Genomic DNA, 24,527 nt, shown 5'->3' with positions numbered 1-24,527 from the left:
CCACCCCAACCATCCCTCCTCTTCTACCTCTCTCCCTCCAGCTCTTCAGATACACAGGTACATTCCTGCCTCAGGGCCTTGGCACTTGCCACTCCCTCTGCCTAGCTAAGCCTCCGTGTTCTTACATGGCTTGTTTTCTCACCTTCAGATCTGTACTCAGAAAGGCTTCAGTGAGGCTTCCCTGGTAACTATCTGAAATCCAGCGTCTCCCAAACATACTACATAGTTATTCCCTGGTCTCCCCCTTCTTGCTGTATTTCTCTTCTTAACACATATTACTTTAAAAAAAAAAAATAGAGTTCATTGAGTTATAAGTTACATAAAACCCATTTCAAATATACAATTCAGTGATTTTTAATAATTTTACCAGGCAGTGCAACTATCACCATAAATCTGTTTTAGAACATTTTCATCCCCTTCCCCCCAGTAAGATCCCTCATGGCCATTTACAGCTAATCGCCATTCCCACACTCAGCTCCCAGCAACCACTAATCTACTTTGTCTCTCTAATTGCCTTTTCTGAATACTTCATGTGAATGATATCATACAACATGCAGTCTCTTGTGTCTGGCTTCTTTCACCCAGCATAATGTTTTTGAGGTTTATGTAGCTGTAGCGTATGTCGGGAGTTCATTCCTTTTTATTGCTGAATAGTATTCCATCGTATGGATAGATATATCACATTTTGTATATCTATTCACCAACTGACGGACGGTTTTGTTTCCAGCTTTTTCTAACATACTCTACATTTTGCCTTGTTCCCGGCACTAGAATGTCAATTCCACGGGGCTGGAATTTTTGCTGGTTTTGTTCAGCTCTGTGTCCCCAGAACTTGAACTGTGCTGGACACATGGTAGGTACTCAATAAATATATGCTGAAGGAACACGTGAGAATAAAGATAACCTCAGAGAGTGGTAAGCAAGGGCTATCTACGCTGGCCACGAGGCAGGGGAAAGGGGATGGAGTGACGAGGCTCCGTGGACCCAGCAGTCAGGGCAGTCTCCTCTAAGGAATGGACTTTGGAGCAGAGACCTGAACGCACAAGGCTGATTACTACACGTTCGTCATCATCCGCAGGCCTCAGCTACCTGCTCCTGCCTAAATGCCAGTCTTGCCTGCCACTCCTGCAGGTCCAGGCAGCCAACTTGGCAGCAGGGCTGGGCTGGAGAGGGACTTGCAAGGACTAGCCTCACAGCCATCGGAACAGATGACGCAGGCCCCAGCTCCTCCCTGGGCCTAACCTGGGCCCTGCGCAGTGTGGGGAGGGAAGGCTGGGCTCGCCTGGCTGCCCCTTCTGCTGAGTGACCCCCAGGGTGAGACAAAGGGGTGAGGCACAGCCTTGGACTTGAGCTACACTGCCTGGGTTCGAATCTCAGTTCTAGCCTGTTCACAAGGAGCTAATTTTGTCCGTCATCTTAACTGGTCCCTCAGTTTTCTCATCTGTAAAATAGGGATAGCAACCATAGCTACCTTTTACTTAAAAGCCAAACATTATTTTATAAGCACTTACTCCTTGTAACTGTGTGCAGGCATGGTTGTGGGAAACTAATCCATTTGATTCTTACAACAGCTCCATATGGTAGCTGTTCTTTACAGATGAGGAAACTGAGGCCCAGAGAGGGGGAGTAACTTTCCCCAGGTCACTCTGCTACTAAGTAATACAGATGGGCTTCCAATCAGCAGACTGGTTCCAAGTGCATGCTCTTCACCCCTTCAGACACTGCTTCTCACCAAGCCAAAGGCATTGTCATAGTGAGTTAATGTATCTGAAGCCCTTGGAACAGCAGCCCAGCACGTAGTAAGTACACAAGGAGTGTCAGTATTATCACAGAGGGCATGGGGAGGCACCCTCCCTCTCATTTCTTCAAAAGCAAGGATCTGACCCTTTTAGGGGAAGCTGATAAGAGCTCTAGCCCCTCAAATCTGCAACTGCCCACACATTCCTCCCCCAGCCCCACCCACCACTCACTTGCCAAGGCTCACTGGGTGGGTGGTGGTGTGGGGGAGACATAAGTTAACTGTCCACCCTCCCCATTTCCCAGAGGACCAGTTGGGCGGTGCCGGGGAGGGGCTGTGAGTCAGGGCTAAGGACTCTGAACAAAGGTCTCGGGTTGGGCTCCTCAGAACTTCCGGGGCTGGCCCACTGCCTCTCCCCAAGGCCGGTCCTCTGCCTTTGGCCGTGCAGACATACCTTCTCTCAGCACCATGGAGGTCGACCGGTCGGCAGGTGCGCTCCTGGGGAGTGGGGAGCTTGAGGGGCAGGGGGCCAGACTCAAACCCAGGGACTGCCTCCAACGGGGCATTCCCTGCGCTTGCACCAACGCACCCAATTTCTCTTCTCTCTGCAGCCCTGGAGTCCACCTCCAAGAAGCCCCACGGGGCAGGCCAGGTAGGAGACCCCAAGCACGCCCCCGACAAAGTTGAGGTAGCTGATAACCCGAAGGTAAGTCACTTCATTCTTAGGAGGGTGTTTTTGACCCCAGGGTCCCGCTAGGTCTGGGGCCTCCGACATGGGGGAATGGGAGCTGGGAAAGGGGTCCCTGGCCTCACTGCCATGCCTCCGACTAGCATCAGCACGGCCACGGCCACGGTCACGGCCACGGCCACGGTCACGGCCACGGCCACGGTCACGGCCACGACCACGGTCACGGAAGGTCCTCAGGTTCCGGCAGCAGCTCCAGCGACTCAGAAAATGAGGCGAAGGTAAGAGGCTTACCCCTCACTAGCGGGTGCCCGGCGCCCCAGCCCGGAATTCGGGCCGACGTCTCACAGGCGAACCCTCTCTCTCCTCTCCCTCCCCCACCGCCCTCCGCCCCACAGCCCAGCGCTGCCGGCTCCGAGCTATACAAAAGCGCCCCGGGCAAGGTCAAGAAGCCCAAGGTGAAAACGGAGAAGAAGAAGGAGGAGAAGAAGGAGGAGAAGAAGGAAGAGAAGAAGGAGGAGAAGAAGGAGGGCAAGAAGAAGGAGGGGAAGAAGGAGGCTTCCCACTAACGGGCCTCTCCGGGGCTCAGTAAACCTTCTCTCGGCCTCCAGGTTGCCTTTTGTCCCCCGCCCTTCCCCATCCCCCTTCTCGGACCGGGCCTGCCCCCTGCTGGGCACCGCGCGCCAAGGAGAGGCTGCCCAAGCCGTGCCCATTACGGTTTATTGTTTCTGGAACAGTGGCCGCACTGCTGGGGGGCGGCCTGTGCAGCTGGAGATCTCAGCACCTCGGCGAGGATGGGGAGGGAGGGACTCGGGCGGCGGGGTGGACCCTGTGGCCGGCAGGTGGCCGGGAGATGAGCGCGGCAGCGCGGTGGCCACCGGAAGCAGCAGCTGGAGGCGTTGTGGGGCCGCCCTCACCGCACCAGGTGGAAGGTGAGCCAGTACATGAGCAGGGGCTGCGCCGCCGCCACGGCCATGGTCAGGTACATGCGCAGCTGGTTCCGCGCCCCACGCACCGGGATGCCCTCGGCCGCCGCCTCGGCCAGGATCTTCAGCCGCAGCGTCCGGATCTGGGCGGGGGAGGGGTTCACTCTTGAGCCCGCACTCCTTCCAGACTCCAGTTTCCCCACCCCTCCATAGGGCAGCTGGGCTCAAGTCTCTGCTCTTGAGGAACCTTGGTTTCTCCCAAATCTCCTAACACACGTGGAGGACCTGCTCCTCCTCCCAGGCCTTGGGAGAAAATGTGAGGGTTCCAAACTCAAATGCTAGGCGAGGCCTCTTAAGTGAGTGGGGTGAGGAACTTCACTGTGAATACTCCGCCTGAGGGGATGGCCAGGCTCGGCCCTTTGGCCGTCACCAGCTTGTGTTGACCCTTGACAATTTTTCAACACAAGCCAGAAATGCCTTCTTTTTCTTCTTAACTTTTTTCCCCTCCCCTCCCCCCGCCCAGAATTTTAAATAATGACATCTAAGTCGAAGTTTATCTGAGCAGATCTGGCCCACCAGCCACTAGTTTTTGCCCTCTGCTCCTCACACTGAATCCTCCCAGTACCCTGACGTGCAATTATCATCATCCCCATTTTACAGAAGGGGAAGCAGGTTTAAAGAGAGGAAGTGATCTGCCCAGGATCGAGCGAAGCCTGGGTTCAAACCCAGGCCTGGTGGATCCCAGTGCTCTTAACCAGCACCTCCACTCCAGCTGGATGAACTCTCAGAGAAGCTACTTTGAGGATACTGAACTCTTTTCATCCTAAAGGAAATTCTGGTAGGAGGCCCATCATGCAAGGCGAGTGGAGTGAGGGTGAGAGCCCACTCTAGCAGCCTGGCTGGCGCCTCCTCTTCCTTCAGGACCCCGCTTGGACACCCCCTCTTCCAGGAAGCTCTCCGGACCCTCAGGCTAGGGCAGCCACTCCAGGGCTCCTCAGTTCACCAGTGTGGGGCCTCTGGTCTAAACTCCCCACCTGACATCCCCTGCTTGGATGCCTCCAGGGACCCCCAACTCTGCCCAGGAGGCCTGTGCCCTGAGTCCCATCCTTCCCTGAGCCCCAGCTCACCATGAACACAAAGATGGACACACAGCACCAGCCCAGCACCAGGTAGTAGCCAATCTTTCCAAAGAGCAGGCCCATGAGGACCCCACCAATCATCCTGTGGGGGAAAGGGGAAGGCTGGTCTGAGGAAGAAGCCCCAGAGCTGGGGGCTGGCCGTGGGAAGGTGGAGGGGGGGTACTCACCCAACATATTTGTAGCCCAAGAAGGCCACCAGGTCGATAGTGGTGAGGTCTGTGTTGACAGTGACAAGGTAGAGGCTGAGCAGGATGGCCAGCACCTCCAGTGTCAGCCAGGCCAACGCCGAGCTCGCCTGCAGCCCCAGGAGGTCTGGGGAGAACCTGTCAGCACCCAATCTCTGTCATTCAGTTAGCTGGCTCAGACCCTCCCTAAGCATCTGCCTGGGGACAGCCTGTATGGGGGGGGGCGGGGCATGCTGAAGACCCGGCAGGGGCCAAGATGGATCTGGGCCCTGTCCTGGAAATCCCATCCCCAGTGACAGCCCAGAAAGGTCAGGGCTGGGATGGGGAAAGCACCGGGCAGGGGAGGTGTGTGACCCCGTTGGGAGGTGGGTATCAGACACTTGAGCTAAGGCTTGAAGGAGTAAGGAGCTGATTGGGGAAGAAGGACCTTAGTCTCTGCCATATCCCCAGTGCCTCAACAATAAATTGACTCTAATGACAACCGTTTTCCATGCCACAAAGGAAATGAACAGGGGTCTATGAGTGAGAGGTGGGGGCCTGACGTAGGCTGGAGGGTGGAAAGGCTTCCCTGAGGAAGTAACATCGCAGTGGAGACATCATGAGTGAATAGGTGCTCAGCAGGTGATGTAGGGGAGGAACACACTCCCCAGCAAAGGGAACTGATGTGCAAAGGCCCTGGGGAGGCAACCCAGGTCCTCTGGAGAAACAGAAGGAGGACCAGAGTGGCACAGCAGAGTGAGGGAGAGGGGCAGGCAGTGCCAGGCTAAGGAGCTGGGGCTTGGTCTGGGGACAGGGGAGCTAGGGACAGCTTCTGAGCGGGGGGGGACATGGCCAGGCTCACCTCCCAGCCAAGACCTTCCTGCTGGAGTGGGGGTGCAGGGGGTATGTGTGGGCCGGGCAGCTGGTTAGGAGAGGCCAGGGGAAGGATGGATTTAGTGTCACCCAGCACAGGGTGTGGTGATGGGCTGCACACGGGTGGGAAAGAGGAAAGGGGCAAGGGTGACCCTGAGGGTGACCGTGCGGGCTCTGTCTTGGGCTAACTGGGAACATGGTGGGGCTCTTCTGAGACAGGGGAACCAAGAGACCTTCCTGACTGCCCCTCAGCTCCCCCAAACCCCACAACACTCTGCCTACTCCAGGCCACTCTTACCTATCCTGGGTCCCCAGCGCCAGGCCAGCCACCAAGACGTAGGTGATGAAAGCCATGGCTGTGAGAGGGAGACACACAGACACTAGTCAGCCCAGGGCCTCCGGGCACCTAAACCTCTGCCCGAGACAGGCCCACCCAGAGGGAGGAGGGCACCGGGCTGTGGTGGGTAGGGTGAAACCTGGAATGTAGAGGTCAGGAGCGTTGACATCAAAGCGCGGGGCCACTGGTGTGTCCTGCTGGTACTGCACCTCCCAGTCCTGTGGGGAGGGCGGAGGGGGCAGGCAGGACCAGAGCTGGGCTCCTGGCCCGCCTACAGGCCCTCTCTCGGCCTATCTTCCTGCCTCTCACGCCTGCCCCAGCCTGACCCACCCCTGTCTACAGGCTGCCACCCCGCTTAGATGCTCACCTGGTGCAGGTAGGGGAAGAAGAGCAGACCCAGCTTTTTGCCCACATACATGGTGTCCACAGCGAAGTAATACTTGAGCTTGGTGACGGGGATGAAGCGGTCGATCTGGGGAGGCAGAGCGCCAACCTGAAGCCCTGGCCCCAAGGCCCCTACCTGCCCCCACACCCACCAGCCCGGCCCACTCACATTCTTATCCACCAGCTCCTTGCCCTGCGCGGCCAGGCTGCTCCCGTAGGCCATGGCCATGTTGGACACAGGATCACCCAGGAAGGCCGACTGGGGCGAGGCGGAGGCTGTAGGGTAGCCCAGGCCGCCAGGCGCCCGCTGGGCCCCATAGCCTCGGCTCTGGGCCGAACTCGTGTCATCAAAAAGCTGGTGGGGGTCAGCCATGCCTGGCTGGGACACAGGTACCCTCCGCTTCGAGGCTGCAGGGGGAGAAGGGTGGGGAGCCTCATTCATTTTGCAGGAGCTCTCCCTCCCACTTCTGCCGCAGTGGGGCACTGGTTTTGCTGTCAGATGGGTTGTCTAGTCAGGTTTGGGCGGCCTCTGCCTGCCTGCCATCCATCCATCCATCCAAATAACAATGATGAGGAGGAGGACGACGATGACGGCTACTATGTACTGGGGTTGACTGCACAGCATCCTGTGCTAAGCCTCTTACAAACAAGGTCTCTAGACAGACCTTCTCCCTGCACGTTCCCTCCTACTCATCCAGCTCCAGCCACACCGGCCTCAGTACTCAGTGAACACACCAGGCACATTCCCACCTCAGGGCCTCTTCACTGGCGGTTCCTCTGCCTGAACGCTCTTGCCCCAGACATCCTCAGGGCCCCCTCCTCTCCTCGAGGTCTTGGCTCCGTGGGGCCTTCCCCAGCCATCCTGTCTACAGCTGCATCTCCCTTGGTGCCATCCCCTCATCCCTCTTCCCCACTTCATTTATATCCACAGAACTCAGCAACAGCTGACACACTAGCTGTTTATTTTATTCACTGTCTGTCTCCCCCACTCAAATTTGAGCCCCAGCCAAGGTGAGGAGCTTTGTCTTGTTTGTGACTGAAGCCCCAGCCCCTAGAACAGGGTTAGAGTAGGTGCTTGATAAAAACCTGATGTAAAAATAAAAATAAATAAATAAATAAAAATAAATTTTAAAAAAGGGCTTCCCTGGTGGTGCAGTGGTTGGGGGTCCGCCTGCCAATGCAGGGGACACGGGTTTGGGCCCTGGTCCGGGAGGATCCCACATGCCGCGGAGCGGCTAGGCCTGTGCGCCGTAACTACTGACCAGTGCTCTGGAGCCTGCGAGCCACAACTATTGAGCCCGCGAGCCTGGAGCCCGTGCTCTGCAACAAGAGAAACCACTGCTCCCCGCAACTGGAGAGGGCCTGTGTGCAGCAATGAAGACCCAACGCAGCCAAAAATAAATAAAAATAAAAATAAATTTAAAAACCTGATGAATGAATAAATGGCCATGCCCATTTTACAGATGTGGAAACCGAGGCTCAGACAGGCTAAATGACTTGTGCAAAGGGCCAAAATGAGGGAGTGACAGAGCAGGATTCCAGCCCAGGTCACCCTGTTAAATATTGTAATAATTAAACCCCAGCTGAGCACTTAAACCACACACCAGGCCATGTTCTAAACACTGTGGATTAACTCATTTAATCCTCACAACAATCCATTCTGTGTTGGTGAGACTATCATCCCATTTTACAGATGGGAACCATGAGCCCCAAAGAGGCTCAGGCCCTTGCCCAGAGTCATACAGATGGTGTGAAGCAGAGCCCGGTTTCAAGTTTTCAAAAGATCCCTCCATTTCTTGCGGGGGAACAGACTGGGAAGGCGGGGACAAGATGAGGGGAGAGGAGGGGAGGGGAGGGGGGAGGAAGCTGCTGAGGTGGTCCAGGTGGGAGAACAGGATGGGGCGGGCAGGGATGGGGTGGGGAGGGGAGGGGCTGCTTCTGGCAAATTTTGGAGGTAGGAGAGGCAGGATTGTTGGAGGTGTGCTTGGCTGCGGTAGGGTAAGGAAGATGAAGGAATTCACGCTGTCTTCCCAGATTCTGGTCTGAGTGATCAAGTGGATGGGAGTGCTGTCTACTGAGATGGGGAATATGGAGAGAGCAGATTTGAACCCAGCACTCAGGCTCCAGTACCCTGACCAATAAGCCATGCCACCGCAGCAAACGTTTACTGAGCTCCTCCTCTGTGCCAGGCGCCACAGTGGGAACAGGGTGGTAGGATTACAATGGGATGCGGAAGAGGAATCACATAGTCCATGTCGTGACTTTCTCTACACCTCAGTTTTCTCCTCTGCAGGATGGTGTCAACACTCCAGGGCAAAGTGACATAAACTCCTCACCCCCTGGCCTGGCCCATAAAAAAGTGGTCAATCCCGTCACCTATTATCAATAACTAGCCCCTCGACTCTTCCTCTTCATTATTTGTAGCCTGAAAACAGACCCAGGTAGTCCTCTATCCCAGAGCAAGCAGCACTGGCCCCGGCCCACTTGTCCCCAAGCACCGCTTCTCTTTTCCCTCTCCCACTTCTGGCCAAAGGGCTGGCTTCCTGAAAGCTTTAGTGTAAGCACTTCCTCCCTCTTTGTTGCCCCCTCAGCCCTTGGCATTTGGGGTTCTGCTCTCACCAGTCCCCTAACTGCCTCTGCATTACCAGGCCAAGGCCGTTATTACTCTCCTCAGACTCAAGCTCCTCGGCAGCACTGAGGCCCTTGCTCCAACTGCCAACCTCCAACTCTCTGCTCTCTTGGCTTCTGAGACACTGTACTACCTCTTTCTCTTTCCTGTCGGAGCCCCACAAACATCGACTGAGCACCTCTGTGGGTTAGGCTGTGCTGCGGGTGAGGTGGATACAGCAGTGAACCAAAAGGGAAAAACTCATGGAGCTGATGTTCTGATCAGTTCTTCTCAATCAGTGATTTCTCTCCAGCTCCCTGAATTGTGTGCCCCAATTTTCCACCACCCTTACCCTTGTCTTCTCTCTCTCAACTAGGGCAATCTCACCACACCCATGGCTTTCACAGCCACCCACCCTGTGCCCTGGGCTGTCTCTAGCCACCACTTCCTGCCAAGGCCCCAGGGCCTTTACCTCTGACATCAGTTCTCACCCATCTGGTCTCAATGTCACCCTCCCTTCTCAGACTCTGTCATCTTGCACCTGACTTAAATGTCCTCCTACCAGCTTCCCCTGTTCATTCTTAGCCCCAACAACCTCCTTTCCAGTCAGCAGCCAGAATGATCTTTTTAAATGTAAAAGAGAATATTTCATGCCCTCTGCCTAAGATCGGTGCCCACTGCGCTGAGAACAAAATCCAAATGCCTAGGAGGCCCTGCATGACCCAGCCCTGCCAACCACCCTGGTTTGCTACCTCTCCTGGGACTCACTCCACCAGTCACAAGGGCCTCCTCCTCTCGGGCCCTGACCCTGCCAAGCTCCTTGCCCCCTCAGGCTTTTGAACATACAGTGCTCTCACCTTGGAACACCTTCCCACAATTAACACCTGACAATACAGCACTCAGGCCTCAGCTCAAAAGATTCCTTCTCAGAGAGACCTTCCTTACTCCTCAATATAAAGCACTAGCCCCACACTTTTCTTCTCATAACATCCAGTGGTTCTTTTTTCTCTTCCAAGTACTCGTCACAACTTCTGAATCTATATTCATTTGTCTACTTGCTTACTCAGCACAGGCCTCCCACGCTTTTCCCTCGCACCATAAATCCCCTTCCCCGGGCTAATTCCTCATCATTCGATGTTACCTCTTCCAGGAAGCTTCACTGACACGCCTGGGCTGGGTCATGTTTCCTAATCTGGGCTAACACAACACCTCCATCCCTGCCATAACCACTCTGATTGTGCTTCCCCCATCCCAGCCCTGACCCCTCTGCCTGCTCTTCTCTTATCACAGCTCCATGAAGACAGGAACCAGGACTGATGGGCACGGCTGTATCCCCAGCATCGCCCACCACAGGGCCAGTCAGGCATCTTACAAAGGTTGAGGGAGGAATGTAAGGCCTCCTCAACCCCTAGTCAGTTTCCGGCTTATTCCCTTTACAGTCCTAATCACTCCCGAAATTATCCTGCTGCCTAGTTTGCTTCCAAGTTTAGTGTCTGTCTTCCCACTAAACTCTGAGCTGTAAGTTGCCAAGTTGCTGGTTACTACTGGGTACCCAAATTGCAGCACAGGGCCTGGCACAAGGGAGCTGAAGTAAGATATTCTGAATGAATAAATGAGACGCACTCACACTCCCGGAGATGAAGAGGAACTTAAAGAGAGATACAAATTCACAGACACGGGAAAAGGGGATTAACAGCACAATAAACACAGGTTCAAATCTTAAATGAGGGGTAAACACGGCCCTCTGCGATCACGCAGGGCTTTGAACGCCGTCCTAAGGTGCGTGGGCAACAGCCCAAGGCCACGGAAGGGTGGGGAGAGGACAGACGGCTAACTGAAAATGAATGAAAGTCGCGTTGTTCTGCACATCACACAATATCCTGCCCAAACTTGTTTTCTTCTAAAGGAATTTCCTAAAGAAGAATCGAATCCAACACGCCCCTACCCGGACCTGGCATCCCTGCGCCGTGCACACCTCGTAGCTCCAGATCCCTGACCTCGTGACCTCCGACCTGCGGCGACCTCGCCAACCGCCGAGGCGGCCCCGCCATGCCCCGCCCTCCTAGCGCCTCGGTCGGCCACGTACGCCACTTACGCTGCCGGGGCGTCCCCGCCGCCGCCAAGCCTGCCGGGTGCATTTTTCGCTGCCGCCGCCGCCACCGCAGCCCCAGCCACGGTTCGAAATGTGCCCGCCCGGCTCCCGTAGCCACGCCTCACCGGCCACACGACAGCCAATGGGCGTCACGATCGCGCAGACGCCACGCCCCCTCACAGAGGCCCAGACAAGCTGGCGGGTAAGAGGCGAAGACTGGAGGCCGGTGACGTTAGGCGAGAGTCAGGCCTGCAGGGCAAGGAGGGCGGAGCCCGGAACAATCGAAGGAGTAGGCGGTGTCGTGCATGATGGGAAATGTAGGTGTCGAGCGAAGAGGGCGATGGGAAATGGAGTTCTCTATAGACAAACGCTCAATTTGGCTCTTGAGAACACTGGGGAGCGAGAGAAGGGTATGGAGCAGGAGAGGAGAGACCCGTTAGTGTTCCCCAGGGGCTAAGCAGAGTTGTGCGGGCTCTAGCGCTTATACAGTTTTGGCAGACTTTAGGTATTAAAGTGATTATTTAGAGGGAGAGAAGGATATCCAACAAGTTAGGTGGGAAGAACCAGGTGTCTTTCCTCAAGACGTATTGTTAAAAAACAAAATTAGGGACTTCCTTGGCGGTCCAGTGGTTAAGCCTCCGCGCTTCCACTGCAGGGGGCGTGGGTTCCATCCCTAGTTGGGGAACTAAGATCCCACATGCCAGCTTGATGCGGCTAAAACCAAAAAAAAACCCCCACAAACAAAACAAACCAAAAAACCCCAAACTAAACCGAGTAAAATTTCTTAAATTAATTTTTTATTGGAGTATAGTTGCTTTACTAAACCGAGTAAATTTGAAGACCTATGGGATTTATTCAAAAATTTATGGGGGCTTCCCTGGTGGCGCGGTGTTTGGGAGTCCGCCTGCCGATGCAGGGTACACGGGTTCGTGCCCCGGTCCGGGAGGATCCCGCGTGCCGCGGAGCGGCTGAGCCCGTGGGCCATGGTCGCTGAGCCTGCGCGTCCGGAGCCTGTGCTCCGCAACGGGAGAGGCCACAGCGGTGAGAGGCCCGCGTACCGCAAAAAAAAAAAAAAAAAAATTATGAATCGGGCGACATCCCATCTAGTAAATAGAACGGAGCTTGAAGGAGTTGTACAAAATGGAGGGTTTTTTATAGAAGGAGGCAAGGAAGTTATTAGCAAGAGAAAAGAAAGAATTATTTCAGACCAGGTCACCTTCTTTTGGTGGGAGGGTGAGAATCTATCTTATAGAATACCTCTTCTTCCTTTGCGGGGGTAGGGGTGGGGGCGTGGGGAATGTAGAAATGGTGAGGTCCCACATGACAGATTACCTCGCTGGTGCTGACCAGGAAATTCCAGACTGGACGATTAAGATTACCTTCCTGGGGAAGGACAAAATTGCAGTTAGGTCAGATGTTAAAATCTAGGTTTGGTATCATGGGCTTTAGCACGAGTGACGCCATTTGGGGTCTGTGGTTTTCTCTTTAACAACATCTTTAGACATTTTCCCAAAAAGTCATAAAAATGTTCCTGTGTTGCAACCTGGTTTCCCTGGTTTGCCAAAAAACATTATAATCCCCAGCAAGTGAGCACACACGGGCACACCTGCAAGTGAGGGGCCCTGAACATTAAGCTACCTTAGTCTCTCCTGTCTCTGCCCTCCATCTCCCCCTTTATCTAACCTGTCTCCCCCTCAGCCTCCCCTTTTCTGTCCCTCAGTCTCCTCCAGTTATCTCAGGCAAAGATAATGGTAGAAATGACTTCTGGGGAGTGATAGCCCTCCGGAAGGATGTCAGCAAGTGACCGTGTCACTGTGGCTTTCCCTTTCCTCTTCTGAGACACTGTCTTTTCTGGGGACCTTGAAGACTGTTCTAGTCTCTCAGTTATGACTCCTGGCTGCACAGTCCTCTAGGCTTCACCATCCAAGCCCCTGTCACTCTGCCTGTGCTTCCCTTATCACAGCCCTGACCCTCTGGGCTGTCAGTCGGTTGAAGTGCGGGGAGCCCCCCCGCGAGGGCAGGGCCCAGGGACTGTCTTGGTCACTGCGTGTCCCCAGCATCACCCAGCAAAGCGCCAGGCACAAATTGAGGGCTGAGCAAAGATTTGGTGAATAGCTAAGGATCCCCACTCTGTGAGGGCACAGGTGACACCTGGCCCTGTGGTGTCCCCTTTGTGAGTTAGACAGGGGTTCCCTCCAGGTGGACGCAGCCCCACTCCAGAACGCACGACCTGGCGCGTGGAACGAGGGCTGGATTTCAGTTTGTCCCCTTGTCCCCTCAGCAACGCGCCTCGGTGCGGCGCACAACCTTCGCAGCCTTGAGCAATGGCCCTAAGGAGTCGGGGAGCGACTCCTCGGTCCGCGAGCCAAAAACAGACTTAGAATTCTCTCTGGCGTAGGGAGCCGCGGCTCCGGGGAGGAAGCAAAGGAAGGAAGGGGGAGGAAAGGAAGAATACCCCCAACCCAAGCATCCCTCCGGTCTCCTGGGTCCGGGAGCGCTGGTCTCATCCCTCTCGGTCTTCACACCTGGCGGTGGGGCGTGCCTCAGTTTCCTCCACCCCGCCCCTCCCCTTTTTCCTCTTCTTCCTCTTTGGGGCGCCGGTGGCCGCGCGTCAAGCACTCCCGGAACTGAAGCTGGGCGCCTGGCGGTCGGGAGGCAGGGGCCACGTCAGCGGGGCGGCCAGGAGCTTGGCGGGCCGGCCGGCTGCGCCATGCGGCGGGGAGCGCTCCTGGCGGGCGCCCTGGCGGCGTACATCGCTTACCTGGTGCTGGGCGCGCTGCTGGTGGCGCGGCTGGAGCGGCCGCACGAAGACCGCCTCCGAGCTGAGCTGCAGACTCTGCGCCAGCAGCTGCTGCAGCGCAGCCCTTGTGTGGCTGCCCCCGCCCTAGACGCCTTCGTGGAACGGATGCTGGCGGCAGGACGGCTGGGGCGCGCAGCACTCGCCAACGCCTCGGGGTCCGCCAACGCCTCGGACCCCGCCTGGGACTTCGCCTCGGCGCTCTTCTTCGCCAGCACGCTGGTCACCACCGTGGGTACGTGGTCGCCCTCCCGAACCCCCGACCCGGGACCCCCCGGAGCCCCCGCCTCCCTAAGGACCCAGGAGCCGCCACGAAATACCCTGATCCCGGCGGATCATTCTCGATCTACTCTGAGCCCAGAATCCCCTCAAAACCCCCCAACGAGGACCTGGGACCCACACTCATGGGCTTCTCCACCTTGGGGGGCCTCCATCCATGCCTTTCCTCCCAGTAGGAAATCCACCAGTTCCCTCGGGGACCAGAGCCACCCTCAGAGTACCTTCCGGCGAGCATCTGGGGCCTCATTCCTCTGCCTTAACTCCCTTGGAGACCCGGGTCTGTCCAGTCCCCTCTGGGCCTAGAACTACCCTCAGAGACCTCCTGCGAGAACCCCGGACCCTCTGCCTGAGACCCTCGCCCCATCTGGACTGGGACCTCAGCCATGCTGAGCCAGCTCTCTCTGGCTCAGACCGCCATCCCCTCCAACACTGTCTCTTGGTTCTCCAGATACGTCCTTCTGGGTTGCCCCTTAGGAAGCCTTACCCCAATCTCCTCCCGACCCTGGTGCCCCAGTGAGGACCCTGAGTCTCCAGACCCTCTCCAGGTGCTATCCCTAAAGACCTTACTGCCAGTAGACATCCCTCAGCCAGAACCTGGGGCCCCTATCCCAGACTTCTAGCCCTCTGGACCTAGACCACTCCCCAGCAAGGGGCCCTGCCCTCCTCCTGACCAAGGACCACCCCCACCCTCATACTCCTCTGCAGGTGGCCCTGACTCCAGACACAGGGCCCCTCTTCACGTATCCCACTCCGTCTTAACATCTTTGTATTGAGGAGCCCTCAGTGCAGGGCTTTCCTCCCAATAGGGACACCCTGTTCCCTCTGAACGTGGGACTTCCAATTCAGCAGCCCCAGCTGTGGAAGTGCGTGAGAAAACTAGAGCACCTTCAGGAAGGGCCGCTGACTTTCCAACCAGAAGCTCCCTAGCCAGGACTCCCACCCCTCCAGTCCCAAAACGGCACCAGCAAAAACCCCTACTGTTTTCCAAGCCAGGGACTCCCCATGGGGACCCCTTTGTTTATTTATGTTGGCCCCCGCATGGATCTTTGTTCCCTGAACACAAACCCATGCCCCCTGCAGTGGAAGTGCGGAGTCCTAACCAGTGGACCACCAGGAAATTCTTTGCAGACCTCTTTGAACCCGAGAACCCCTAGCTGAGACTCTCACCACTCTCTGGACCCTGACACCCCTCGTAAGAACCCCAGAACCACCTGAGACCCCAGCGCCCTCCACACACGCTGTCCCTGAGAGCAGAATCGCCCCCCTCCCCAGGATGCCAGTGCAGGGAGCCGGCTCTCTGCACCTGCTACCCCTCCCCCGAGACCCCCTGCCCAACCTGAATTTCCCAAGAAAGGGAACCTCCTGGGGACCTGGGACCCCTTCAGTCTCCTCCAGACCCACAGCTGGGACCTTTCTCTCCACCCCAACCCTGCTGTAGTCTGCTCTGGACCTGAAGTTCTCCCTCCATCAAGGACACTCCAGGCTCTCTGTACCCCAGACCCCCCACCACCACTGTCCACTCAAGACCATTCCCACTTTCCACCCTTGACACTCTCAGCCAGAACCTGAGACACACACACCCCTCCCATCCTCCCCGTAGCACTGTCTACCCCCATCATGTCCCCTCAGGCATCCTTGGGCTCAGAAGCCCCTTCTGCCTGAGGATTCCCCTTCCAATCCAGAAAACACCCACACTGGTGCCTGTCCCCCTTCTTCCTCTGGACCCAGGACCCCAGCCCCAAACCAGGATTCTTTTCAAACCAGGACACTGGCCTCTGATTTCAGATTACTGACTGGACCCCACAGATCCTCTTCTCTGGACCCCTACAGCCTCAGGTGGGACTGACGCCCCCTCCCAGCCCTACCCGGGAAATCTCTCACCTCAGGGCCCCTCAGACCTGGAAAATCCCTTTGTTGTCAGGCTCTGCTGGTCCTCCCACAGCCCCTCCCCAGCCCCCAAACTTCCTCTTTGCCTCTTTGCTAGGATTTGGATAGGGGAGGTGGCTGGGGCCTGGCTGGCCCAGACTCCTAACTCCCTTCACTGCCGGCAATAGCAGGCAGCCTTTGCCTTTTGTGCCCTGTCGTCATTGTGTGGATCAGCAAACCAAGGCCCGGGGCAGCAGGGCTGGGTGCTTCTCACAGACTTTCCAGCTGCTGGCTGGGCCTGCACGACCTGCTCCCCGGCTTCACTCTCCCTCTGTCTCCTCCCAGATCCTGGCTTCGGAGAAGTTGTCCCAGGCAAGACAGGTGAAGAAGCCAAACTCAAGGCAGGCACTGTCTGGGGGATCTCTGATTCTCAGTGTCCTCCCTCATCTGTAAAATGGGGATAATAACACTCCCTGCTTCACGGTAATAGCAACACCTGGTAGAGGACTTAACCACATATGGACTTTGACTCACTCAGTACAATAAGCCTTGTGAGGCAGGTGCCATTAGCGGTTCTATTTTTCAGCAGTAGAAACTGAGGCCCAGAGAGGTTGGACAACTTGCCCAAGGCCACACAGGTAGGAAGTATAGCGTGCGGTGTTGAACTGAGGCTGTCAGGCCTCAGAGTCCCATGCTGTTAACCAACACACCACACTACCTCTTAGGCTTGCATGAATGAAGGAGGGTGATGTATGTATATTAAAAAAAAATTATTCTGACATTCGTTAAAAATGGTAGGTTATGGCAACAGGGGAGAGAGACTGAACTCAATTCCGAATATAGCAAAGACAGCTGGAGAGATTTAGAGCTGAGAGCAGAGTGAAGGGGTCAGTGGATGGAAAATTACCAAGAGGAGCATGGAAGGTAGGGGGATTCTTGCTAAATACTGGCCAAGGGCTTCGATATCAGTGGTGGATGGTGAGGAATCTGATCAGATATCAAGAGTGGGGGGATTCTCCCTAAACCAACTGAGGATTCCTGCTAAAACTGGGCTTAGTCAAGAAGAGGGCTCAGGACTTCCCTGGCGGTCCAGTGGTTTAGACTCTGCGCTTCCAATGCAGGGACGCAGGTTCGATCCCTGGTCAGGGAACTAAGATCCCACATGCCGCGCGGCACAGCCAAAAAAAAGGGAAAAAAAGGAAGAGGGCTCAGAGGAGCTGACTAAAATTTGGTCAAGGTGGGAGTCTGTGTCCGTGTGAAGTGCCGGTAATAATAACTGAGACTGACAGAGCCTCGGTTATTATTATTGTTGCTGGTGAAGCCGGGAGCCCTGAATGTATCTGGAGAAATGGAAGACCGTATGTCATTCATAGAGACCTCTCCCACAGCGTCTCTGGTCTTGTCATAGGGCCTAGTCTTCTGAGGAAGACCTGGGGCCTGGAGCTGGTCCAGGCAGCCTTGCTGTGATTGAGGCCAGGGCTGGAGGAGTCGACTCACCTGCAACTGGGAATGGGGGGAGGGAGCGAGCATTACAGTCATGCTAACTCTTTCTATGCCCATGCTAGGTGCTACACCCTGTCCCAACCTGCATTTGAGGAAGGCATTGTTTATGAGGCCATTTTGCAGTACTCTGAGGAAACTGAGGCTCAGAGAGGAGAAGTCACTTGGCCAAGGTGATGCAGGGACCAAATAACAAAGCACCGATTTGGACTTGGCTCTCTTGGAGGTAGCAAGTTGAGGCTCACAACCCCCATTCTATTCTAACTCTACGATTTTTCTGTTTATGAGGATTTCGTGTCATCTGCAAACGTGTCATTTCAGCTAGGCTGCTGGAGTTTCTCTATCAAAAGCCTTGTATTAATGAAGCTTGGAGCCATAAGTGATAAACCTCAAATAACAGCTGCTTAAATAAGATGGAAGTTTATTTCTTGCTCACATTCAAGGGAGTCAGTCCAAGACCAGGATGGTGCTGCATGGTCAGAGACCTTCGTGTTCCTTCATAACTCCTGGGCACGGTTTCCATTCCCAAGCCCATCTTATGGTCCCAGATGGCTGCTCACCTCCAGCCTTCATATCTGTGTTCCAGGCAGCAGGAGGAGGGAGGAACGAAGGAAGATACACATCTCCCTTTCTCTAAGGACACTTCCTGGAAGTTGCCTGCTTCTTTCATATATACCTCATTGGCCATAAATTATTCCAGAGCCACACCTAGCTGCGCTGGAGGAGGGAATGTCTTTATTCCAGGTGGCCACCTGTCCAGCAAGAACTAGAGGATCCTTTATTTTTCCCTAGTTTTTTTTTTTTTTTTTTTTTGCGACAAAATACACATAACATAAAATTTTCTATCTTAACCATTTTTAAGTGTACAGTTCAGTGGTATTAGGTACATTCATATTGTTGTGCAACTATCACCACCATCCATCTCCAGAACTCTTCTTATCACACAAAACTGAATCTATACCCTTATGTACTAACTCCCCATTTGCCCCTCTCCTCAGCTACTGGCAGCCATCGTTCTACCTTCTTTTTCTTTTTTCTTTTTTGTCTGTGTTGGGTCTTTGTTGCTGCACGCGGGTTTTCTCTAGTTGTGGCAAGCGGGGGCTACTCTTTGTTGTGGTGCGTGGGCTTCTCATTGCTGTGGCTTCTCTTGTTGCAGAGCATGGGCTCTAGGCGCGCGGGCTTCAGTAGCTGTGGCACGCGGGCTCAGTAGTTGTGGCTCGCGGGCTCTGGAGCACAGGTTCAGTAGTTGTGGCACACGGGCTTAGTTGCTCCGCGGCACGTGGGATCTTCCCAGACCAGGGCTCGAACCTGTGTTCCCTGCATTGGCAGGCGGATTCCTAACCACTGCGCCACCAGGGAAGTCCCCGTTCTACTTTCTGCCTCTATGATTTTGACTACACTAGGTACCACATATAAATGGATTCACAGAGGATTTGTCTTTTTGTGACTGACTTATTTCTCTTAGCATAATATCCTTAAGCTTCATCCATGTTGCAGCATGTGTCAAAATTTCCTTCCTTTAAAAGGCTGAATAATATTCCATTGTTTGTATTTACATTTCGTTGATCCGTTCATCCATCTGTGGACACTAGCGTTGTTTCCACCTTTTGGCTATTGTGAAGAATGCTGCTATGAACATGGGTGCACAGGTATCTCTTCAAGCCTCTGCTTTCAATTCCTTTGAGTATATAAAAGCCAGGGGATCCTTTTGTATGGAAGAAGGGCTCAGGGGAAAGCCTGCTCGTAACGTGCAATTCTTCCACACTTTCTTACGGGTCACAGGGCTGGATCTGCAGTCTTTTGGGCAAGACATTTTACTGTCAGCATAAACCAGGCCCCTTACCACTCCAGTCATATCTCTGACCCTTTGGTTTGCTTTATTTGGGAAATCAAAAGAGATTTTCAATTACACACTGCCAAAGTGATCCAGTTTCACCCACACCTGAATTCCCCTTTATCGTGTTTCTGTTTGCAGAACTCACACCCACCCTGGCCTTCCTGTGTTCCCACGGTCTCCGGGAGCACAGTGGGGCTTGTCACACCCACTTTAGGGTAGAGGAAACTGAGGCTTTGAGCCAGGGTAAAGCCTGCACCCTTTATTCATTATTTTGACTATCGATCAAGTGCCCACTCTATGCCAGATACCAGGGCTACAGTAGTGAACAAAACAGACAGAAGCCCCTGCCCTCCTGGAGCTGGTACCCTGTGGGGAGCCAGACAGTAACCACATAAATAAACCATACGGTATGCTAGAAGGCGTTCAGTGCTATGAAAACAAACTAAAAAGAAGAGTTGGGTAGGAGGGTGTAACAATTTAAAGTGGTGAGGGTGTCACTGAGAAGGTGACATTTGAGCACACCTGAAGGAGGGGAGTAAGGGAGCCATGTGGATACCTGGGGGAAGAGTGTTCCACCAGGAAAGAACAGCCAGTGCAAAGGCCCTGAGGTGGGAGCGTGCTGCCCTGGGTTGTGTGGTGCCCCGTGGGTCACCATAAGGACTTTATCCTTTTACCTGAGTCAGATGGAGCCATGGGGGGATTCTGAGCAGGGCGGCGACATGACCTGACTCACGTGTTCACAGGGTCCCTCTGGCTGCATAAGGGGGGAAGGGAGACCAGGCAGGAGGCTGCTGGGTAGACAGGACCAGGATGGAGCCGTGGGGTGGAGTGGGGCGAGTCGGTGGGTTTTGGATCTGTCTGAAGGTTGAGACAACAGACAGAAACTGGGTGTGAGTGACAAGGGAGTCGAGGATGACACCAGGCTCTTGGCCTGAACAGCAGGAAGGGTGGAGGTGCCGTCGCTGGAGATGAGAGATTCTAGGAGAGGTGGGTTCGAGAGTGAAATTAGTCCTTGGCTTAGAGTGGCCACAGACCCCGGAGTGGATGCCGAGTGGGCAGAAGGATTTCCCCCTCACTCCCACAGGGTACGGGTACACGACGCCGCTGACCGACGGGGGCAAGGCCTTCTCCATCGCCTTTGCGCTCCTGGGCGTGCCGGCCACCATGCTGCTGCTGACCGCCTCGGCCCAGCGCCTGTCCCTGCTGCTCTCCCACGCGCCCCTGTCCTGGCTGAGCCGGCGCTGGGGCTGCCACCCCCCGCAGGCGGCCCGCTGGCACCTGGCGGTCCTGCTGGGGGTCGTGGTGACCATCTGCTTCCTGGTGCCGGCCGCCGTCTTTGCCCACCTTGAGGAGGCCTGGAGCTTCCTGGACGCCTTCTACTTCTGCTTCATCTCTCTGTCCACCATTGGCCTGGGTGACTATGTACCTGGAGAGGCCCCCGGCCAGCCTTACCGGGCCCTCTACAAGGTGCTGGTCACAGGTGAGTGGGGTGGCTGGCCGGGGACCGAGGGCCGGGTCTGAGGGGGACCTGGCCCCAACCCAGGGGGGAGTTGAAAGTCACTGCCCAATCTTTGGGGGTCCTGTAGCCCCACGGCCATGACCTGGAGGTCTGAGTCCACCCATCGCCCCTCTGCCGTCTCTGCAGTCTACCTCTTCCTGGGCCTGGTCGCCATGGTGCTCGTGCTGCAGACTTTCCGCCGCGTGTCTGACCTTCATGGCCTCACAGAGCTCATCCTGCTGCCCAATCCATGCCCTACCAGCTTCAACGAGGATGGGGACGATCGGGTGGACATTCTGGGCCGCCAGCCAGAGCCACACCAGCAATTCGCCGCCGACTTGCACCCTGACTACGCCTCCATCCCCAGGTAGCTGGGGCAGGCGCCGCGAGGCTGCGGACCTGGCCTGCGGCTGAGGGGCCCAAGGGACTGGACTGACAGACTAGCACGTCCACAAGCACATGCAAGTGTTCCTGAGGCCCTGCCTCCGCTATCCGTCTGTCCTTTGTCTTACCTGCCTGAGCACCACCCGGATCCAGGAACCAGCATTGCCTAAGTTTCCCCTGCCCCTCCTCTCACCTCCCTGCACACTCTGTGCTTCCCTGGCTTTCTTACCGTCTCTGTCTTTCCCTCTCACCATCTCTTTGTTTCTCATTCTTTTACGCCATCTGCCACTCACCACCTGCTGATTCTCCCAGGCTCTGGACTCACACCTCATTTCAGGAGCTAGATCAGTCACTCCACTTTGGCCAAGTGGCCGGCCCTCTCAGAGCCTTGATCTCCTCATCTGTCAAGTGGAAAGAGTATATTCACTCACTCAAAACTCCCTCCTCTGTGCCAACCCATGCTGGGCAGTGCTAGGGACATAGTAGTGTTCCAGATGGTCTGCCCCCTGCTCTCATGGGGCTTGCCATCCTGTAAGGTAGACAGACCTGTCCTCACACAGTGACAGTCCATAACAGGCAGGACTTCAGTGGGGGGGTGAGGGTGGCGGTGGGCAGAGTGGTCAGGGCTAGGGTGGAGGGAGCACAGGGAATGTACCCAATCCAGCCTGGAAGGTCAGGGAGGGCTTCCTGGAGGAAGGCGCAACTGAACTCAGACCTGAAATCTGAGGAGTAGTCCGGGGAAGAAGGTGTACCTGACTCATTTTCCTCAAGTGTATCCAGGGAGCAAGACACATTCGGAGACTCCTGGGGTAGGCTTGTGTGATAGAATCTTCTTCAGCAGCCTGGCAGGCAGGAAGCTAAGGCACTGCTCTTTGTAAGACACCATTGTAACAGCTGTTCCCGTTTACCAAGGACTAATTACATTAGGTGCACTGGGCTCTGAAGCCAGCCTGCTTGGGCCCAAATCCCAACTCAGTCCTGTCTGTGTCCTTGGGTGGTCACTTTGCCTCTGTGATTCTTGGTTTCCTCATCAGGAAAATGGCAATAACGAAAGATGATTTCACAGAGCCTGCCATGTTATTCTGTGATGCTTTCTTTGGCCAGGCCCTGTTCTGGGTACTTTACATATGAGGCAGATAATGATAATATTATCAGTGGACATGGGCATATCGTAAGCATCCTTAAAGGACCATCTTGGGAACTTGGCTTCTTTCTTGAGGGCACTAGAGAGCCATGGAAGGGTTTTGAGCAGGAGAGGGCCATGGTTAGGTTTGGGTTTTAGCTGCTGTGTGCAGGGGGACACTGAGGCTGGGTGCCCAGGGGAGGCTGGGGCAGGAACAAAGCAGGAGACAGTGGGACTGGGTAGGGCCAAGGGAAGAGGAGGAGGGGGCGAGTCGAGGGATGCTCAGAAGGCCAAGTGGACAGGCCATAAGCCTTACAGACTTGGGAGGGATAAGGCCAGAGAAAGGTCCAAGGTTGGTCAGCTGCCCCTGAGGTGGGAGCCTGGGAGAAAGAACAGATTTGAAGGGAGATGCTGAGGCTTGTTTGGAACATGGTGGCTGTGAAGGGCTAATGGGACACACAGGGGAAGGCATCAGGAGGTTACAGGACCCTCAGGGCAAGGGCTCAGTGGGTGGTTGAGGCTGGAGACAGACAAGGAAACCAAGGCCATGAAGGTGGGTTTGACAGCTCTGGGTGGGAATGAAGAGAGAAGACCAGCCTTGAGAAATCAGCCTTAGGATGTTTATATATTTATATCAGTAAGGAAAGATTTGGGTTGCAAGTAACCAAATCCTGACTGGCACTGGCTGAAACGATGAGACGGTTGTATATTGTACATCACCAGGGTTGGGGACAGCTCCAGGCATGATACAATCCACAGCTCCAAGGAAGTCTTGTGGTCCCAGGTTCCCTCTTTCTCTGCTCTGTTACCCTCAGCTGAAGGCTTGGCTCCCACATGGGCTCTCCTCGTGGCCCCAGAGTGGCTGCCACAGATCCAGGCATCACAATCAGACGTGTTAATTTTTATTACAGGAAGTTGGCGGGGTGTGGTGGTGGGGGCATCTCTTCCCATGGTACCTTTTTGGAAACAAGGAAACCTTTTCCCAGTGTCTCCCAGCAGCCTTCCTCTTCCATCTCATTGGCCAAAATTGGCTCACATGCACATCCTGACCCAATCATTGGCCAGAGTGATGGCATCACCATGATTAGATTGGATGCCTCAGGATTCCCCCTGCCACCCAGGTCTGAGGCTGGGGCTGAGGTTTTAGTTTGCAGGCTGGTGAATACTTGAACAAAACTGGGCTTCTATTAGAAAGGCAGAAAGTTGGGAGAATGGGCAGACATCAATAAACTAATCAGCCAAGGCAGTGATGTACAATTATGCAGGTTGAGACTTACATAAGGGATGCCTGGCTGGTAGGGTGGAAACAAATAGGGGCTGAAGTTCATGGCTGAATATGCCCAAAGGGGACTTCTTTTTCTAATTAACATAACAGCCCCATATGGTGAGCAGTGACCCTTCAACCAATGCCCTCCTACCCGAGAGAAGAGCTTACAAAGGAGACAGCAAAGGAGTTCTAGAGAGGAGTAGGAAAACCAGGAGGGTGGAGAGTATTGTAAGAGATGAGAGAATTTTAAGGAGGGAGGAGGCAACATTGTCAAATGATGCTAAGAAGTCACACAAAACTGTTTTAATAACAGTGATAGAAAACACTTATATAGGATTTGCTATGTGCCAGGCATTGTTCCAAGCCCCTGATACACAAGAATTTATTTAACCCTCTCAGCAACTCTGTGAGTCAGGTACATTCTCCATATTGCAGATGAGGAAAGGAGGCCCAGAGAGGTTAAATAACTTATCCAAGGTCACACAGGAAATACAAAACTGAGACTTGGACAAGGTTTTGGTTGGTCACCTTGTCCCACGGAGGCTCAGAAACACCCACTGTCTAGCTCTTTCTCAGTCTCCCAGCCTTCCTGGCTCCTCAGCATGGTCGTTGACCCTGCTGCTGAAGTCACTAGCTGGGTGGAAGGCAGGTGCTTGGGGGAGGTGCCTGTGTGATCTGGTTTCTGCTCCTCACCACTTCTCCTTCCAAATTCCCCCGGAAAAAGAAATCAGGCCCTGCTCAGTTCAAGATACTAAAAAAAAAAAAAAAAAAAAAAAAAAAAAGCACATGCTTAAAAATGGAAAAAGTAGAAAAGACTGTACAGTGAAAAGTAAGTCTTCCTCCTGTACTTGGGCTGTGTTGACAGATTTCTCAGGTCTCCTAGGCATGTACCAGCAATATACATGTGTGTGTATATGTGTGTTATTAATTTTTTTCTTTCACTCTACATAGTGGTACCTAGTACAGTGAGGTGGTTACAATCACAGACTCTGGAGGCAAAGTCCCTGGGTATAAATCTGAACTCTGTCAC

The 24,527-nt window shown here is 54.7% G+C and overlaps 3 protein-coding genes across 10 annotated transcripts; 2 read left to right on the top strand and 1 right to left on the bottom strand.

The window, feature by feature from the left end:
• Positions 1 to 2,092: 2,092 nt before the first annotated feature.
• Positions 2,093 to 7,329, top strand: C19H19orf33 (chromosome 19 C19orf33 homolog). The gene is made up of 4 exons (XM_030874380.3): positions 2,093 to 2,228; positions 2,350 to 2,444; positions 2,570 to 2,704; positions 2,822 to 7,329. Exons 1-4 carry the CDS (start codon positions 2,207 to 2,209, stop codon positions 2,990 to 2,992), a joined length of 423 nt encoding a protein of 140 aa, XP_030730240.1. The 5' UTR covers positions 2,093 to 2,206; the 3' UTR covers positions 2,993 to 7,329.
• YIF1B (Yip1 interacting factor homolog B, membrane trafficking protein) lies at positions 3,102 to 13,842 on the bottom strand. Of its 8 annotated transcripts, none has more exons than XM_030874373.2 (10): positions 13,708 to 13,842; positions 12,279 to 12,329; positions 10,941 to 11,338; positions 6,416 to 6,654; positions 6,230 to 6,334; positions 6,002 to 6,080; positions 5,824 to 5,881; positions 4,656 to 4,811; positions 4,477 to 4,570; positions 3,107 to 3,492 (listed from the first exon to the last, which is right to left on the bottom strand). In XM_030874373.2, the coding sequence occupies exons 3-10, from the start codon at positions 10,990 to 10,992 to the stop codon at positions 3,337 to 3,339; spliced, it is 939 nt and encodes a 312-aa protein (XP_030730233.1). In that variant the 5' UTR covers positions 10,993 to 11,338; positions 12,279 to 12,329; positions 13,708 to 13,842; the 3' UTR covers positions 3,107 to 3,336. The 8 variants fall into 8 exon arrangements, with proteins under 8 accessions (XP_060144417.1, XP_030730233.1, XP_030730238.1 ...); XM_030874378.2 differs by having other exon boundaries at positions 10,950 to 11,338; XM_060288434.2 differs by having other exon boundaries at positions 3,102 to 3,492; positions 6,230 to 6,654.
• KCNK6 (potassium two pore domain channel subfamily K member 6) lies at positions 12,274 to 24,268 on the top strand. The gene is made up of 3 exons (XM_030874379.2): positions 12,274 to 13,978; positions 20,310 to 20,705; positions 20,871 to 24,268. Exons 1-3 carry the CDS (start codon positions 13,657 to 13,659, stop codon positions 21,092 to 21,094), a joined length of 942 nt encoding a protein of 313 aa, XP_030730239.1. The 5' UTR covers positions 12,274 to 13,656; the 3' UTR covers positions 21,095 to 24,268.
• Positions 24,269 to 24,527: the final 259 nt, after the last annotated feature.

Source organism: Globicephala melas, chromosome 19 (assembly GCF_963455315.2).
Source record: "Globicephala melas chromosome 19, mGloMel1.2, whole genome shotgun sequence".
Taxonomy (NCBI): Eukaryota; Metazoa; Chordata; class Mammalia; order Artiodactyla; family Delphinidae; genus Globicephala; species Globicephala melas.
Note: the sequence above shows the minus strand (reverse complement) of the source record. Positions and strands in the feature narration are given on the sequence as shown.